At 37.9% G+C, this 19,086-nt stretch overlaps 1 protein-coding gene across 9 annotated transcripts in view; it reads left to right on the forward strand.

Moving 5' to 3' along the window:
• Window positions 1-19,086, forward strand: part of TNIK (TRAF2 and NCK interacting kinase) — a gene marked incomplete at both ends in the record, with an annotated part of 390,832 nt that overhangs the window by 255,991 nt on the left and 115,755 nt on the right. For all 9 annotated transcript variants that reach the window (XM_084231409.1, XM_084231410.1, XM_084231414.1 and 6 more), the window contains 3 exons: window positions 3,910-4,020; window positions 7,974-8,064; window positions 9,872-10,002. In XM_084231409.1, the coding sequence (XP_084087535.1) occupies window positions 3,910-4,020; window positions 7,974-8,064; window positions 9,872-10,002 (333 nt within the window). The remainder of the gene's footprint in view (window positions 1-3,909; window positions 4,021-7,973; window positions 8,065-9,871; window positions 10,003-19,086) is intronic.

Raw genomic sequence — 19,086 nt, forward strand, 5'->3', positions numbered from 1 at the left:
AGTATTCCACTGTATATATACACCACATCATCTTAGTGCACTCATTGTTTTAAGGTACTTAGATTTTTTTTCCATTACTTGGCGATTATGACTAGTGCTGCAATAAGCATAGGAGTGTATATATCCCTTTGAATTAATGTTTTTGTATACCTTGGGTAGATACTTAGGAAAGGTATTTCTGGATCGTATGGTAAATCTATTTTTAAATGATTTGGGAAATCTCCATAGTGTTTTTTGTCTATATTCCTATCAACAGTGTATAAGTGTTCCGTTTTCTCTACATCCTCACCAGCACTTATTTCTGGTATTTTTGATATGGGCCATTTTCACAGGTGTGACGTACATCTCATTGTGAAGAAGCATCTCCCTGATAATAAGTGATGATAAGCATTTTTCCATATGCCTGCTGACTATCTATGTCTTCTTTGGAGAAGTATTTATTTAGCAATTCTGCCTGTTTTTCTGTTTTGTTTTGTTTTTTTTTTTTTGACTGGGTTATTTGTTTTCTTACTGTTGTATTGTATAACTTCTTTGTAGATTCTGGATATTATGCCCTTGTCAGATGTATGATGTGTAACTATGCTCTTCAATTTGTTAGGGTGACTTTTTTCTTTTAATAATAGTTTCTTTGTGCAGAAGTTTTTTAGTTTGATGTAGCCCCATTTGTTTATTTTTCTTTTGTCTTCTTTGCCATCATATTTTGAGTCCCCAAAGACATCTGAAGACAGTGTTTTGGCTATGTTTTCCTCTATGTGTTTTCTGGTTTAATGTCTTCCACCCAAGTGTCTCATCTATTTTAAGTTAATGTTTATATATGGTAAGGGATAGGGTCTAGTTTCATTCTTTTGTGTGTGCTTTTGTGTGTGCTATCCAATTTCCCCAACACCATTTGTTGAATATATTTTCCTTTCTCCATTGGATTATCTTGACTCCTATGTCCAGTTAAGTGTGGGTTTATTCCTGGGCTCACAATTCTGTTCTATTGAGCTGACTTGTGTGTATATTTTTATTCCAATACCATATTGTTTTGATTATTTTTGATTGGTAGTATAATTTGACATATGGGAGCAGAACACCTCTGCTCTTTTTAAAAAAATTTAATTTCTTTATATATATATTACATCGGGTGTAGTCCCCACCAATGAAATTTCCACCACCAATTCACCTGTGCATCATCACCATAGACCCTTGTGCTCTTCCCTCCTTGTTTTAATTCTTCTCCCTCCCCTTTCCCTGCAGAATGTCTGACTTCTAGTTGTATTTTGTTTCCCTATATTCCTCCTATAAGTGAAAAACCATCCAATATTTTTCTTTTTCTTTCTGACTTATTTCACTGAGCATAATCCCTTCTATTCTATCCATGTTGCTGCAAATGACATTAGTTTATCTTTATTGATTGCTGAATAGTATTCCATTGTGTATGTGTACCACATCTTCATGATCCAGTCATCTACTTTTGGGCATTTGGGTTGTTTTCAGCCTTACCTATTATAAATAGTGCTATACCTCTGCTCTTTTTTTGGTCAGGATTGCTTTAGCTATTCATGATCTCCTGTGATTCCATATAAATTGAAGAAATATTTGCATGTTTCCTTGAAGAATGCCATTGGAATTTTGATAGGGATGCATTTAATCTCTATAATTATTTGGGAACTGTGACCATTTAGCAACATTTATTCTTATAATCCATGGAATTTTTTTTTACTTCCTTGTGTCATCTTTGTACTTCTTTTAAAACAATAACTAATAGTTTTCATTGTATAGTTCTTTTTTTTTAAACAATGACTTTTTTAATAGAGGCATGTTTTATTTATTTATTTATTTGTTTGTTTATACAAGCACTGGGTACAGTCATAAGCGCGGGAGGGTGAGAGAATTCACCAGAGCCAGAGTGGGGAACAGAGCAGGCAGAAGGACCGAAGTACACTGCTGAGGGGAGCAGCAGGCGGCAGGAGAGGCCTGCGCACCATGTGGGACCCTCCTCCGGTGGCCGGGGAGCAGCCAGGGATCGAACCGGTGCTGCAGAGGCTGTGGGCAGCTTCGCAACCCAGTGCTCAACCGCTGCGCCACCGGGGAGGCCCCATTGTACAGTTCTTTTACCTCCTTTGTTAAGTTTATTCCTAGGTGCTCAGTTGTTTTTGATGTGATTGTAAATGCTGCTATTTTCTTGATTTCTTTCTCTATAGTTCTAAGAACACACCAGAGTTGTGTATGTTGATTTTGTAGACTGTCACTTTTCTGTACTCTCTTATTATTATTCACAGATTTTTTTTTTCTTTTTTTTTTTTTCTTTTATAGAGGCATGTTTTATTTATTTATTTGTTCGTTTGTTTCGTTTATACATGCACTGGGTACAGTCAGAAGCGCGGGAGGGTGAGAGAATTCACCAGAGCCAGAGCCGGGAGCAGAGCAGGCAGAAGGACCGAAGTACACTGCTGAGGGGAGCAGCGGGCGGCAGGAGAGGTCTGCGCGCCATGTGGGATCCTCCTCTGGTGGCCGGGGAGCAGCCGGGGATCGAACCGGCGCCGCAGAGGCTGCAGGCAGCTTCGCAACCCAGCGCTCAACCTCTGCGCCACCAGGGAGGCCCTATTCACAGATTTTTAATGGAGTCTTTAGAGTTTTCTCTATTATTACATGATCTGTAAATTGTGATAGTTCTACTTTTTCTTTTCCGATTTGGATTAATTTATTTCTTTCTATGAATAATTGCTCTAGATAGTACTTCCAATGCTGTTGAATAATAGTAGTAAAAGTAAACAGACTTATCTTTTACCTGATTGTTCTCCATTGAGTTGATGTTTGTTGTGGGCTTGCCATCAACTATATGATTTGGAGGTATGTTCCTTTTCTCCCCATTTTATTTGATAATGTTTGTCATAAATGGATTTGGGGTCTTGTCAAGTGCTTTCTCTGCATCTATTGATGTTATCATATGATTTTTATTTTTCATCTTGATGAGGTGGTAAATAATTTTAATTTGGATGCAGATGTTAATCTTTGCATCTGTGGAATTTATCCAATTTGGTCATACCTTTTCAGTATGTTGTTGAATTTGATTTGCTAAGATTTTTTTTTTTTTTTTTTTTTTTTTTTTGTGGGACCCTCGCTGGCTGCCAGGGAACGAACTGGTGCTGCAGAGGCTGCAGGCAGCCTCTCAGCCTAGCGCTCAACCGCCCAGATTTGCTAAGATTTTGTTGAGAATTTTTTTAAGATTTATTTTTATTTATTTACGCATACAAGAACTGGGGTGTAGGCCACAGGTGCGGGAGTGAGAAGACTTACCACAGACAGAGCAGGGAGCAGAACAGGCAGATCTACTGAAATACACTGCTGGGGAAGCAGTGGGTGAGACAGGAGAGGTCTGCTGCACCACGTGGAATAGCTCCCTTACTGAAGATCAAACTTAGGCCACAATGGCTGCTTATAACTTGATAGTGCTGAGACTTTAACCCTTGCACCACCAAAGAGGCCTTTGTTGAGGATTTTTACATCTATGTTCGTGGGGATATTGATCTATAGTTTTCTTTTTTGTGTATCCTTGTTTGCTTTTGGCATCACAGTGACTTTGGCATCAAAAAGTGTATTTGGAAATGCTTATTGTTCTTTGATTTTTTGGAGGATTTTGAGGAGGATAGTGTTGGTTCATCTATGAAGATTTCATTGAACTCATTAATGAAACCATTTGGTCCTGAACTTCTTTTTTTTTTTTTTTTTGATGCTTTGATTACTGTTTCAATTCCCTTGCTTGTAATTGTAAGTTAGTGATTTATATATCATTTAATGGTCATTTTTCTTTGCAGGGGTGGTGCTCCACAGCAGCCAACTAGAATAACTTATGCTTTCTTATCTCAACCCAGTGGAAACTGTGAAATAGAATTATAATAATGGTTTGTTTGCTTCCTTTGTTAGCTGGTGATGGAGTTTTGTGGCGCTGGTTCTGTCACTGACCTGATCAAGAACACAAAAGGTAACACATTGAAGGAGGAGTGGATTGCATACATCTGCAGGGAGATCTTACGAGTAAGTAACCACACAAGTAACAACAGGTATTGTCATGGGAAGTGTTAAACTTTGTATTAACCTTCCACTTAAGTTCATAAACATATTGGAAACTTCTTTAACATGTTATTCTAACAGTGATAGTGGAGGGGGAGTTTGTTGTGGTCTGCTCTAGTGGAAGTGAATAAGCCCACTTGCTCTTTCATTTGTGTGATTTCCCTTACATGGCATTCATTACCAATGGTGTTTTCCATTAGAAATCTGACTATAAGTCATAGAGATAGTGTTCCTTCTAGGAAATGAATTGTTTTGGAGATATTTGATAGCTTGAATTTTGCATTTTTGAGTGTTTACAACTAATTTAAGCTTAGTTTAACTGATTTTGCCTCAAAAAACTATTATGTGATTTCATCACCTCTGTCAATCAAAAGAGCTGAAAAAAATTTTCCTGTTTGCCTGTAAATCCAAGTCAGGCAATGTGAAGTGTTACCATGTTTGTTCACTTCACTTCAGGGAAAAGGTAAACATTTATATTTTTTGTTTATTTGTTTAGTTATCTCTCGTTGAGCATTCTTTCTAGATCTACTTGGCAACCATTTATTTATAAACAGAACATTTATTTATAAACAGCAGAATCTAAAACTATTTTCATGATGTGTCTGTGATAAGACTTTGAGAGACAGATTATGTGCTGTGAATGGATGGATGAATGGAAGGTTAAAAATGTTGTTTATTCATTTAATTCAAACCACATTAAGCAAATAGGGGGTGAACCTTTAAAACAATAACATTTTATAGTAGTATAAAAAACAAATACCTAGAATATATTCTAAAAAGATTTGGACAATGTCTATATTGAAAACTACAAAATATTACTGAAAGAAATTAAAGAGGAAACTAGTAAATGAAGATGTATACCATTTCACAGATTAGAAAACTAATATTGTAAAATATGCTTCCCAAATTGATCCATGGCTTCATTGAACTTCCTACCACAATCATGACAGGTATATGTGCAGATATTGACAAACTGATTTTTAAAACATTGTATGGAAATAATTCTTGGCAGAAAGTCAGGGCTATCTTGGAGAACATAACTGGAGAATTTATACTGCCATTTCTCAGGACTTAATGTTAAAGGCACTGAGTGATTAAGACAGAGTAGTATTGTCACAAGAATAGACAAATTGTCAATAAAACAGAATTGAGAGTCCAGGAATAGACTCCCTTCATATGGATCCTTGATTTATGATAGATGAAATGTGCAGTGTATGGGGAAAGGGTGATCGTATCAGTAAATCATCATGGTCAACTGAATAACACTATACAAAATTGAAGCTTGAATCTGCTTTATTCCATATTCAAAAATTAATTACAGTGAGTTATAGATATCAAGATGAAAGATAAAAAAAAAAATAAAACTCTAAAGAGAAAACACTGGAAAATGTCTCCATGGCTTGGAATAGACATAAACATTTCTCAAACAGCACACAAAAAATTTGAGGAGGAAGCCAGGAGGTTTGGCTGCTGCTCTCCTTCAACTCTTAGGTTTATCTTATATACCATTATGTCATCTTAATTTTTTTTTTAAGATTTATTTATTTATTTATTTATACAAGTACTGGGTACAGTCAGAAGCGTGGGAAGGTGAGAGAATTTACCAGAGCCAGAGTGGAGAACAGAACAGGCAGACTGACGAAATACACTGCTGAGGGGAGCAGCAGGCCAGACAGGAAGGCCTGTCGAGCCATGTGGGACCCTCGCCGGCGTCTGGGCATCGAACCGGTGCTGCAGAGGCTGCGGGCAGCTTCACAGCCCAGCGCTCAACCGCTGTGCCACCAGGGGAGGCCCTGTATAAGCTTGATTTAAAATATGACTTGGAATTTTACTCATTCAGAGAAATCATGATGGGTTATTTCATCTTCCAAACACCCAGTGGGTGCCAAGTATCTTTCAGGTGGCTCTGCCCAGTATGTCTTTCTGCACTGCTGGGTTACTGGTCATGTTATTTGCAAGGTTCTGGATGCAGCTGTGATATTTCACCCCATGAGTGTCTCTCACTATCTGGTTTAAAAATGTATGAAAATACAGTTTTTTGTCCTTTTTAAAATGTATTCTCCCAATGATAACTGATACTTAAAATAAGATCATTCATTGGAAGGATCTGTTGTTATAAAATTTTGTGGCCTTAGATTCAGAGATGACTTTCCATGTAGTGTATGAACTCATTAAATACAACTTCTACCTCGCCCAGGTGTTCTTTTATCTTCTTCTAACCACTGTGAGAGTAAAAGAGGAAAAATTATCTTTATTCCCTCTTTTAAGAATTTGTGGGGTGTCTCTATGCTATGAAAACCATGTATTTTAATCTGCATGATGTCTACTTTGAGCCAACTGAATAGATAAGATAGGTAATTTTTTTTAAAGGACAAGTCAGTGGCACAACCTGTCATGTCACATAATTTATATTTATTGATATACCTAAACATACACAGTGATCTTTGGGGCATCAGTATTCTCGTGCTGAATATTTTCAGTAGAAATATCCAGACATTTAGTTTGGTTTTCTTTTTGTGTCGGTTTTATCTTTCATACCATGATTTTATTGTGGAAAAAAATTAAAAGTACGGAGAATCATAAATAATAAAATGATAACATTTGAGTATCTAATACCTGATATTATAAAGTCATTGCATTAACTAATTTGCTTCAAGACTCACTCAATGTTAATTCTTTTAGGTTATAATTTATTGAAGAAACACAGCTGCCTTAGAGAAATCTATAGGTTTTAGAAGTCGTACGTACCACACAGAAACCAAAATCAGAGTAATTCATGAAGAAATGAAACACAATCTATTTGGGATGTCATCAGATATTTATGTTATTTAATGAGCTCAAAGTCACGCGTATTATCAACCAGTAAAAAGTGACTTTGATTTATGCCTACAAAAACAATAGAAATTGTTTTTCTTTTTCAATGTGAATCACATTGACTAAAGACAATGGAACATTTCTTGATTGGTCAGAAATATTTTATTGTACTTAATTAAAACCATGTAAATAGAAGGTTAATTTCAACTTTTAAATTCATATATTGCTCAAAAATGAGTGAAAATATTACATCCCCACCAACAGTGTAACAGAGTTCCTTGTCAGCATGTGCTGTTTCTGTTTGTTTTTTTTCTCCTTTAATATCCTCACAGGTGCGAGGTAATATTTCATTGTGATTTTCATTTTCATTTCCCTGATGATAGGGGCTGTTGAACATTTTTTCATATTCCGCTTGGCCATTTGTACCACTTCTTTGTGGAATATAGAGAAACCAAACAAAGGGTCAGGAAAAAGACAAAACTTACGAGCTGACCATAGATCTGAGGCATATAGCAGGGGAGAGGGAGGGAGAAGGATCAAAACAGGGGAAGGACTTGCTCAAGGGGCTATGGTGATGGGGTCTCGTGTCCTATGTTGGTGGGAGAACTGCAGGAGCTACACAAGAGGCGAGACATCAAATACTGTCCATAAATTAACAATGATGGAACAAAATAAAATAATAATTAAAAATTTTAAAAAGTGAAGGTACTTAATAAGTTTTAGGTACAGAAACTCTGTAGATATTCTTGTCACAACCTAGCAAATACAAGCAGACTTCACTTTTATGGTACTGTTAGCTGAGATTTACATATGTCAGAACCATATCATTACTGTGTGGTTCTGTGGAACCTGAGATCAAAGTCGTTAAGGAAGTATTTTCCTTTAGCCAGCACTATACATTGCTAAGACACCTGTGTTTTCGGTTTATATTGAATAATTGCCTATAGTTTATAATAGCCCTATTCACATGAAAGATGTGAATTTAATAATGAAAGTATCTCTGGGTAGGTTTAAATGTGTTTTAGATCATTAATATCCCAAATACTTTATTTCCATCTTGGTTTATGTTCCTGTTAACCCTTCTCAAATCTTCATCACTCCAGGGGCTGAGTCACCTGCACCAGCATAAAGTGATTCATCGAGATATTAAAGGGCAAAATGTCCTGCTGACTGAAAATGCAGAAGTTAAGCTGGGTAAGAACGAATCCAGTAAGGCTATATTTGCAGGAATTGATGTAATTATTTCAGTAGCTACGTGTGTTTATTTGAATGTAAATTTATCACTGTGCACTTAGAGATCATTGTATTAAAAATGGAATGGAAATATTTGTCTATTTTTAAAAAGCAATTTTAGGAGTGAATTGGTATACATTATGGTATATAAATTCATGTCCTTAGTTAATGGATAGAAATGATTCAGTTTTATTTATTTTAACAAAGACCCTTTACATTAAAGTGACTGACCTTAAGTGCTTTCTTATATTTACCGTTTCTTTACATTGTTGCTCTAACAGAAAAATGATGACCCATTTCTACAGTTAGTCTTTAGAAGAATGAATTTTTGCTGTATTGCCATTTTTAAGTTGTATTTCTATCAATTTCAAGAGTGCACATGTGCAAAATAGATGCTTAATATTCTACTTTACATGCATATTGATTATTTCACTCCTATCTGCCAAAGTTCTCAGTGAGGGAATCCTTTTTCTCTAGTGCTGTTCATTAGAGCCTTCCCAAACCCAACCTGAGCTTATACAGATACAGTAGAGAATCCTGCATGCATTTGCCTGCTTGATATATGTGTAAGAGCATGAATTGACAGATATACCACAGGATGCATGATATGTCTGTAGAAGAACTATATGATTGTTTATTTTCAGAGATTTAAATATCTCTATGTTTAAATTCCAAATATTTGTTCATACCTTTTAATAAAAATTTAAAATTTCCAACATTTTATAGTTGTCATTTGGGCCCAACTTTTATCTCATGAATATTCCTTAAAACAAAAGCATATATTATGTAAGGAAAAACAATTGTTTATGTACTGACCAAATTAGCTACCCTCAGGATATAAACTCATCATTAATTAAGCTACATGTTGGGACAAAATTATGTGCCAGACTCTGTACAAGACACCTTTACATAGATCATGTCATTTAAACATCAGCAACTCTTTAGATCTCATTATCATAATTTCATAGATTAGCAAACCAAAACTCAGTGTGCTCAATTTACTAGCCCTGGGTCACATAACTATTAGGTAACAGAAGCAGGATGCAAACTTCAGCTGTCTGCCTCCAGAATTTAATTCTTAATGACATTCTGTGTGTTCCCGACATACTGACCTTTATGGCAACCAAGCCTGCTTTTATTTAAAACCTATTTTTTACCCCCCATGGAGTTTTAATATAATCAAATATAACACTTTATGCTTTCGTCACTGGGAAACTATCCATTTTAACATGGAATTTAAAAATACATATTCAAAATAGCTAAAGGTAGGAACAACCCATGTGCCCATCAGAACATAAATGAATAAACAAACTGTGACATCTGCACATAATATATCATTCAGCTTAAAAAAGGAAATTACAATACATATTGCAGCATGAATTAACCTTGAGAATTATGCCAAGTGAAGTTAGTTAATGGCAAAAAGACAAATAACATATGATTCTATTTTATGAAGTGTCTATAGTAGTCAAATTCATAGACAGAAAGTAGAATGATAGTTTCCAGTGTCAGGATGGAGGGGAATAGGGAATTATTAATTAATGCATATGCGTATAGAATTTCCTTTAGGGAAGATGAAAATGTTCTAGATTTGCATGGTGGTGGTGGTTTTACAACAATGTGAATGTACTTAATGCCACAGAACTATATACTTAAAAATGATTAAAATAGTAAATTTATGTTATGCATAATTTCTAATTAAAATCAGATTCATTTCATCTACCATATAAAGATCATAAACTTTATTCATTTTTCTTCTCTTCAATAGTGGACTTTGGAGTCAGTGCACAGCTTGATCGAACAGTTGGCAGGAGAAACACTTTCATCGGGACTCCCTACTGGATGGCCCCAGAAGTTATTGCCTGTGATGAAAACCCAGATGCCACATATGACTTCAAGGTATAACATCTTACTTTATGCCTGTCATCTCACACTGAGTCATGCAAAGACTTCTCATGTGCCTTCAGGCTAATGATTTATGTAATTCAAGAGATAAATGAAGTAATTATTTAAATTTAAAATAAGATATTCAAATAACTTTTTTAAAGATTCATTTTTATTTATTTATGCATCCAAGAACTTATTTATGGCATAGGCCAGAGGTGCAGGGAGGGGCGGTGAGAGGTTCACCAGAGACAGAGTGGGGAGCAGAACAGGCAGAGCCACTGAAATACATTGCTGAGGGGAGCAGAAGGGGGATAGGAGAAGTCTGCTGAGATGGGAGAGGTCTGCTGCATTATATGGGTTAGCTCACTGGCCGGGAATTGAACTCATGCCCACAGGGGCTGGCCATTGCTTGATAGTGCTAAGACATTAACCCCTGCACCACCAGGAAGACCCTCAAATAAGAACTTTTTAAAGGAACTTACCGTTATATCTGATTGCCCACTTGTAAAAAAATGTCTAAAGCATTTTCTATATTCTTTTGAATTAATTGACTCTTGCTTCTTACTGAAAATAAATTTCAATCTTGGTTATGGTTTAATTTGTTTTACAAAGTAATATTCTGAAAGCATTCTTTAAGAAGACCTAGCTATGAATATGAATATGAATTTTTTATCATACTTGCTGAAAGTTTAGTTACTGGAGTTTCTTTTCAATGAGGGAAACCCAAATGGGATGTTAGTACCTATTTTATGGTATTTCTGTAACCTATTGTGAAGTTTCATAGAAATTTCATTTTTGGCATGTTGCTTTGTACTATGAATTGATCATGTGCTGATAAATTCAAAGCAGTGTTTAAAGTAGAGAGATGCAAGTTGGCCTTTCTCCAAGAACTCCTCCTTTTCTCTTTGCTGCTAGCCAGCAATCAAGCATGATTTGGGGGTTACTGTCCCATCAATAACTGCAGTGTCCGATGATATGTTGTCATCACTTTGGTTTTAGAGCGGAGACATTAAAATTGGGTGTAAATGGGAAGCAGGAATTGTGGGTTTTCAGACTAAGCAGTAGGTGAAGAAACCTGGTCTTTGTGCAGATCGTAGGACAACTTTGGGCAAAACCTGATGCTGCGTTGGCTGGTGTCATAGGTGCATGGACTTTTTAGCAAAAGCCCATATAGAGCATGTAGAAATACCCTCCTCTTCCAGATGAGGAAACAGAACCAAGACCTTTGTAAATGCATAACGACCGTCTCAGTTTTGTGACTTAAGCCCAGACCTCCTAACTGTTCAGAACTTTCCCCAATCTACTATCCCATTCCTTTATGATATAATCCTATATAAATCTTCAATTTACCAACAAAACCAATTCTAAACAGCATATTTAAAGAATTCCTCTTCTAAAGAACATTTTTAGTTCCCCATATGTGGAATTATTATTGAAATCAGGTCACAAAGATGCAAACATTGCAGTGTTGTCAGGAACCAGTGTCTGAGGGTATTGACAAAATCATTTGCTTCCTTGGAGAAACACAAGCTTGAAAGTCTGAAAATAAAATAATCTCCTATAAATTTCCTCCCTCTTTCAAAGTTAGTCACTGTAATAACCTGACAACAATCTGTCTGAAAACAGCTGCCAAGTTAAAAATTAATCTCTTTCCAAAATAAATGTCATTTATTTAAACTGCTAATGATAAGCACATTTGAATAATTTAATTTGCAAATCACTTCTGAGAGACCACTACACAATATATGTCCCCAACCAGCAATGACTATCATAATTGGCTACAAGCAGTTCCTCAGACTGTTTGTATAGTTACATTTAACAAACGCAAGTCCTACATCTGGGCCACAGATATTTTAGACTATTTTATAGCATATCCAGAAAATCAGAGTGTTTCAGACATTTACCTTTAGCTTAGTCTTTTATGCCCAGACCTCCTTATTTTGACTGCATTTAAGTAGATATGGATTTTTGATCTGTGATGTAAACTAGAACCTGGTAACTTAGTTGTTTTCTGCATAATAAATAGAGAAAACTCCCAGTTAAGCCAACATTGGAATTAAATTGATATCTCTATCCCCTTTGTTCAGAACATGGCTAAGGAATATCATTGTGGATCAGTGAAAAGTGGTTGAGCCCAATTATAACCCTAAGTGTGAACAACCACAGGGGATATCAGGGTGCCCAGGGTGGTGATTCAGTGTTACTAGAAGGTTCATGTGACTATTCGGATATCCTGAGATATTAACAAATTCAAGATTAATTTTTGTGTCTCTGATTAAAAAATATAGACTCCTGATGAGAGAATATAGTCAGCTGTATCAGTCCTCAGTGCTAATTAGTTTATCAGGATTGACAGAAGTGAGTTGCGACAGAAGGACTTTGCGACAAGAGTATAAATGTCCCCATCATTTCTTATGGGTCGAGGAAAGAGCATGGCAGTAGGGTAAATCAAGAAAACCAGACAGAAAGGAATGTTTGAGGATTCTCTGAAGATTCATTTCAATCACTTCACAGTTTTTCTGTGCACCAGAGAAGAAGCTACTCTAAATAATCTTTCTACTTTTTTCCTGCCACCAAATCCTACCCTTCATTCTATTTACTATTCTTAGGAAAAGGATGTGTCACCAAGGGACAGCTTGACAATACGCTGACTTTTAAAACCATTTATTCATTCACTGAGAGTATATTTCTGAATACTATGTTTAAGGCAGTTAGTAGTGTGTGTAGCTTTTTGCACAGTAAGTTCATTTGCAACCTGTTGGAGTTCAAGACACACAGGTTGTTTGGCAGTCCATTGACCCAGCAGCATGCCCCAGCCTCAGAAACTGAGGTCAACACTTGGGGTTCCTGTCGCTGTAGGTACTTTCGGCCTGGAGTGCATGTTTAGAATAAAAGATGATGTGAAGGCCACTGGGCTTTGTTAGACTCCTTATCACAAAAGTCCTTTGATCAAAATAAAGACAAGCTAAAAAAAGAACCCTATACTATTGTTATATTATATGATTATTACTTAGTATTTGTCTTGTCTAAGGTATCTTGAAAGACTGGGGTGAATTTGTCAAAAGACTATAGCAATTGGATAAAATAAAGGCCAAAAGTAGCCCAAAGAGCCCGTGCTTCTTATTGCGTCTGGTTTTGTCTGATAGCTACTGGGCGCAGGCAGTAGCAGACTGGAAATAACCCCTCTCCTGAGGATGAATGCCAGAATCTCATTTGCCTGGTGTGTTCACTTTCCCCTGGAGGCCCTTCCTTTCTTGTTTTCAGAAATTCTGTCAAAACACTTCAAGCAAAAGGAAAGGTTTCATTTCCCTGAGAAGTATGTGGGGCAATAATGAAAGCTTTCTCATTTAATAATAAGCATTCAAAAGATCTGAAATTAATAAAACCATTCAAAATTCCTGGGCTGTTTAAATTGTTATTTTTTAAAGTTGAGTTTCATTTTCTTTGACTGCAATTTGCCAAGTATTTTATAGTGCCATGTATTTATTGCATTAACAGAACCACTCACTAAAGAAAGTTCTTTGTAACTAAAGCCCACCAGTAGGGAACTGGTTGAATAAAGACTAGAATGTCTGTCTGGTGGAATACTACGCAGCCATTTATGCAGTGAGTAGTATGCAGGTTGGAGTTACGCAGAGCCCAAGATACAGTGTTAACTGCAAAAGGCAACTTAGAGCATCCCACATGTAACATATATAGCCTTGTTCTCCTCTGCCTCACAAATGGACGTTATTTATGTGTATAGAAAACTTGAAATTATTTATGTAGCTGTCTGTCTTGTTCTATTTTTTCAAACCACAAAATGATTCTTGCTTTTATATTAATTTAGTGAAGTAAGAAACAGACAGTAAAATGGTATTTTTCCCACCCCCCACTGCCATCCTCTAGCCTGGTCTATGCTAATATTTTTTATTACCTAGACTCTGTTTACAAGACTTTGCATGCAGGTGCCGTGGGTCACTTGCAGACATAGGTGAATCCTCCAGCGCTTGGGTGAATATTGTATTCTGGTTCTCCTGATCTCAGGTGACTGACTTTTGTCAGACAGGATGGAAAGAGTGATTTTAAATAAGATTCTCGGCCGAGATAAAGTGAGTATCTTTGAATAATCCAAGAGTTTTGAGATGCATACCGGGTACAATATTCAGATGCAGAATGGTACATTAATGCTGTCAAACAAGGCCTCAACCTTTGTCCACTGAGATGCAGACCCCACCAGGTAGAAACATGGATTATAGAGACTATAGGCACTAGTAGGTGCCGCAACTTCGAGCAAACACATTTCCTGTGGCTCCTTGGCCACATCCACCTGGGAAGGTTTCCGTAGTCAGATGCACGTTGCCTCCTGCAGGCTTCATGCCTATCCCCAAGGGAGGAGAGGAAACTCCCAAGACATCCCCTTTACTCAGTTAACAAATGGGGACTGAAGATGCCTCCTTTCACTTTGTTTTATGGGTGAAACGGGATTATTAATAATGGCCTATGCTTGAACATCTCGTGATCCTAAACTTGTTTCTAAGCTTGATTCTAAACTATTCATATATAATGAATATCTAAGTGTCTGACATACTGAGCAAGAGGCAGGTTTGGGGACATGGACAAGACTGATCTAAAATGTAGACTGTGTCTCCTTTTCACTATATGACCTTAGGAGATTATTTAATAACATTTCTGAGCTTCTATAAAATGGGAATAATAAATTGTATAATACAAGGTTGTCATAAGATATAGTGAGTTAGCATATGTAAAGGACTAATAAGGCACCTAGTTCTTGATAACTTCTCAATATGGATGCTTAATATTTATGTTTATCTTTCATGTGAAGATTTTGTTCTTTGGGTCCATTGTTGACTTAAAAAAGCCAGCAATGTCCTGTGATCCAAACCTCACATTTGTATTATGAACATCTAATTGTCTGTTTATGTGGAAACAGAATCTGTTTCTCTCTTTTATGTTACAGAGAATATAAAAGTTAGAGCACCTCTTGATTGAGGTGCTGGCCTTAGGAACCTCGTGCAGTAAATATAGTTTCAGTTTTTCAGCTGGAAAATTACTGAAAAGAGACCTATGGGGAAGTTACACAAAAAAATACTGTCTTCTGGTTGGTGGAACCCAGTTTTCCAGTTGTACCCACTATGCAGCTATTGTCTGTCCATTCCAAGTTCCCTTGCTATCCTCTGCTTCACAGTCACATGCTCTGCCCCTAAGTTAGACCCCCCGAGTCTAACCCTCTGCTTTGCCTTTACTGGGCTAGGACTTAGGTCTCCCCATTTTGCCTGTTCACCTGGCTTCTTAATTAGACTCTGACAATAAGAGAGACTGAAAGGCTGGAGGAGGAACACATGCTGTTTGCCTATTGGAATCCTCTAGGTTTCCTTCTGTATCTTCCCAGCTACTCCTTTGAGTGCCATTGAGTGTCAGAGCTCCTTATCACCTAGTCTTACCTAGATTTGATGGTTGAACTGCCAGCCAATCATAACTGGTCCTAATGTTCTATCTACACCAGTATTTGTTAAATACCCACTATGTGCATTGTGTTGTGTTACAAACTTTGCCTATATTGTCTTACTGAATTCTAAGATTGATCCTGTGAGACATGAAATGAGCTCAGATTTGTGAAGAGCTAGTCCCAGGTTCCTCATCTGGTTGTATGAGACTTGAGTCACACCTGGTCTGTCTGTCTGTGAGACGAGCTTACCAGGACACACGAGTGCTCTCTTCCCGTGCCACCCAGACTTTTTCCTCATGTGGTTGGTCTGACCCTTTGAAAGTGTATTTTTTTTCACCATGTTGGACAACCCAGCCCCAGAAGCAATGCTCTTTTGTTCTGTTCAAGTTGTCTGGTGCCAGCTACTTCCCTCCCCCATCGCCACCAGCCAGAAGTGGTGTGCTTGCCTCTGGCTTCTCAGAGGCACTAGAATTTGTCTCTGTTCTGTTTGTAATGCACACAGGACTGGGCTATTAATCATGCCACAGGCCAGGCTGCATAGCACCTCTGGAATAATGAATTACCCAGCTCCTGCCAAAATGAGTCACACCATGGCCACGAAGGAAACTTAACTCTCCCCAACTCTCTCCTCATCTTGTTCCTCTCTCTTCCTTTCTTGTCTCCTGTGATCTGTCTTGCTGGTTGTAATTGGAACGTTTTCTCCTGTATTTTAGTTCTTAAGTGTCTTTGGGAGTCACTAATGTATCCAAAGGTTTAAACAAAGCCCTTCAAGGACATTTATTGCTTTCTAGCATGGGCAGTTAAACATAGCTTACGAGCAGCTCTGGGGTGTATGGCCAGGAATGTAAATGTTCCTTTTTGAACATGAGAACCCCAGCAGAAATGATCCTAATAATCATATCAAATGAACGTTTAAAGAAGAAACAATCGATGTCCTGATCAGCTGGCAAAGGATACACAGGAGTTGGGATGATGTGATCTTTGGTTTAGAGGATTGTTCTTGAAGTTTGGGGGAAGGCTACTCAAGAAGGATTCTCAGTGGTGTGTACTGAGTAAGGGAAGCATCTCTCTTTCCTGACCCCTCCTGTTTCCTGTGAAATAAATCCAGACTCACCTAACAACTAGAACCTATCTATTTCCTACTGTCAAATATGCTTCTTTCAATCATTACTGAATACATATTGTTAGTAAGAAATGGCTTTGATTGCACTTAAGTTCCTTATGTCCCCAGAAACATGAAGGTAGGCAGTCAAGAGTTGGAGTGATAACTCATTGATTATTTCAAAACCCAGCCTCTTACCTTTCAGTATTGACATCATTTATTTGTTGAATTATTGCCTCATGATTGTAAAGTGGATGCTGCAGTGCCAGATATATTTTATCTGGGCACTAAGAAGTGGGGAAGACTTGTCAAGATATCAGAAACATTTGTCACTTATTTTAGAAAAACAAAGTATTTTCTAGCTGCCCCTAGAAGATGTTTGTCTGTATCTAGTTAGCCAGAACTATATTACATCCTTAGCTGCAAGGGAGTCTGGATAAGCAAGCTTAACTTTCCTATATTCTGAAATAGGAATTGAAAAATCCCTGTTGTGTTAGCCACCAAACAGTATGTGCCACATCTAGAGAGAAAACAAAGCACACTAAACTGGGCAGGCAGAGGAAGTCTCATAAAACAGTAGAGAGAAAAGAAATTAATGTTATTGAGTCCACTGCTGCCAGATTTTGTGCTAGCCAGCATATCTGTATACACACATTCCCGTTACCTCCACTGTGCAGTTGAGAAAGCCAAACTGAGCAATGCTCTGTGTGTAGCTAAATTTGGATCCTATATTTGAAGCCAGGTCTGTCTAACTTAAAAGACTGTTCTCTTAACTAGTCTCTTCATCCGATCCTTGCTACCTGTGGGAGGTTGAAGCCAGTTTCCTAGTGCTGGTTTTTGAGGTGCCTCACTAAATTTCACCATCTTCATTGTAACACCAAACCTTTGGTCATCTGCAGGAAAAAAAGTAGCAATCTGGTACAGTTATTTTATTGGCCTTTTAAATTATCAAAAAAAAGGTGAATATTTGGTCACTACCATTGTGAGATTGGGCTTGTCAGTTAGTGTGAATTGGCTTAAGAGGCAGGAAAGCAAACTGTTCAAAACCTGCTTCTGAGCTGCTCTGTTATCCTGGGTAAGTCATTTTACCTCATCTTTGAAATGTAAGGTTGGGTAAAATGGGTTATAAGGAGTCTAAGAGTCCTAGATTCCTCTTAGGTTTTGTTTTTTTTTCTCTCATGCATCTTTGTTTACTCATTCAACAAACATTTATTAAGTATCTTCTAGAGACTGGGAACTGTACTAAGGACTTAGAATAAACCAGTCAGCAAAGCAAAGATCCCTGCCTATGTATATCTCATGTTCATGTGTGTGTGTGTGCATGTGTTGGGGACAGGGTATGCAGACAATGAATCAAAACAATAAATTAGTGATGAGCAAATTACTTGGCATGGGCCTCCCTAGTGGTGCAAGGAGTTAAGCATCAGCACTGTGAAGCTATCCACAGCCTCTGTAGCATGAGTTCCATCCCCGGCTGGCCAGGAAGCTACCCCCATGGTGCAGCAGACCTCCCCTGTCTCGCCCGCTGCTCCCCTCAGCAGTGTATTTCAGTCAATCTGCCTGTTCTGTTCTCCAGTCTGTCTCTGGTGAATTCTCTCGCCGCCCGTGCCTCTGGCCTGTACCCCAGTTCTTGTATGCATAAATAAATAAATCTTTTAAAAATATATGTGGCATGGTAGAGTGTGGTCAGTTCTCTGGGGGATAAAAATGGAAAGGGGTGGAGGGATTGGCAGCTCCATGGTCCTCAATGAGAACATGACATTTGAGCAAAGACATTCTGGACAGGGAAGCATCAGCTAGCACAGAGTTCGGGCAGCTGCCACAGGAAGAAGGGAGCACAGAGAAAGGATCCCTGGGTTCTCTGAGCATTTTCTTCCCTTTCCTGAGGACTGGTCTAAAGTCCTCTTACCCCAGCACCATCAGTTCTTTCAAGTGCTTTGGCTTTCAAATGAACTCAAACATCCTAGACTTAAGAGCCACTTAACTGTGACCCCTTTGTAGCAGCAAGGAGCATGGAGCTTGGCCAGCACCTTCATATTTGCATCTCTTTCATGCCATAGAAATACTTCATCTCTGGGGATGTTGGAGAAATGGTCACAGAACTAGCAAGGCCCAGAGATATTGGGAGTTTTTATCAAAATAGCACAACCCATTTCCAGACTATTCTTGCTGTATTTCCTGTGTAATGTTTCCTGAACAGGGAGTGACTCAGTACTTTCGTCACTCATTCATTTTACCCCCAAATGATTGTCTGTGAAAATTAACCATAAACCCCAGGTACAAAGAGCTATGTTTCCCTCTTTGCCAGTTACTTCCCCTGAGCCAGCCTGTAATAGATGGACTGGCCTCCTGCCTGAGCTCCCGCAGGAACCTCACTAAGCAAGGCCAGGAGCCTGCAGGAAAAACTCAGTCACTTTTTAGTCTGTGTTAACCATACGTGTATGTGTTTGTGTCTCTGTGTGTGTGCGTGTACGTGTGTGCTGTGTCTAATGACAACTTGAATACATCTTCAAGTGTACCAAGGACAAGATTTGCCTTCTTGAGT

This window comes from Talpa europaea, assembly GCF_964194135.1.
Source record: "Talpa europaea genome assembly, chromosome: 4".
In the NCBI taxonomy this organism is placed as follows: domain Eukaryota; kingdom Metazoa; phylum Chordata; class Mammalia; order Eulipotyphla; family Talpidae; genus Talpa; species Talpa europaea.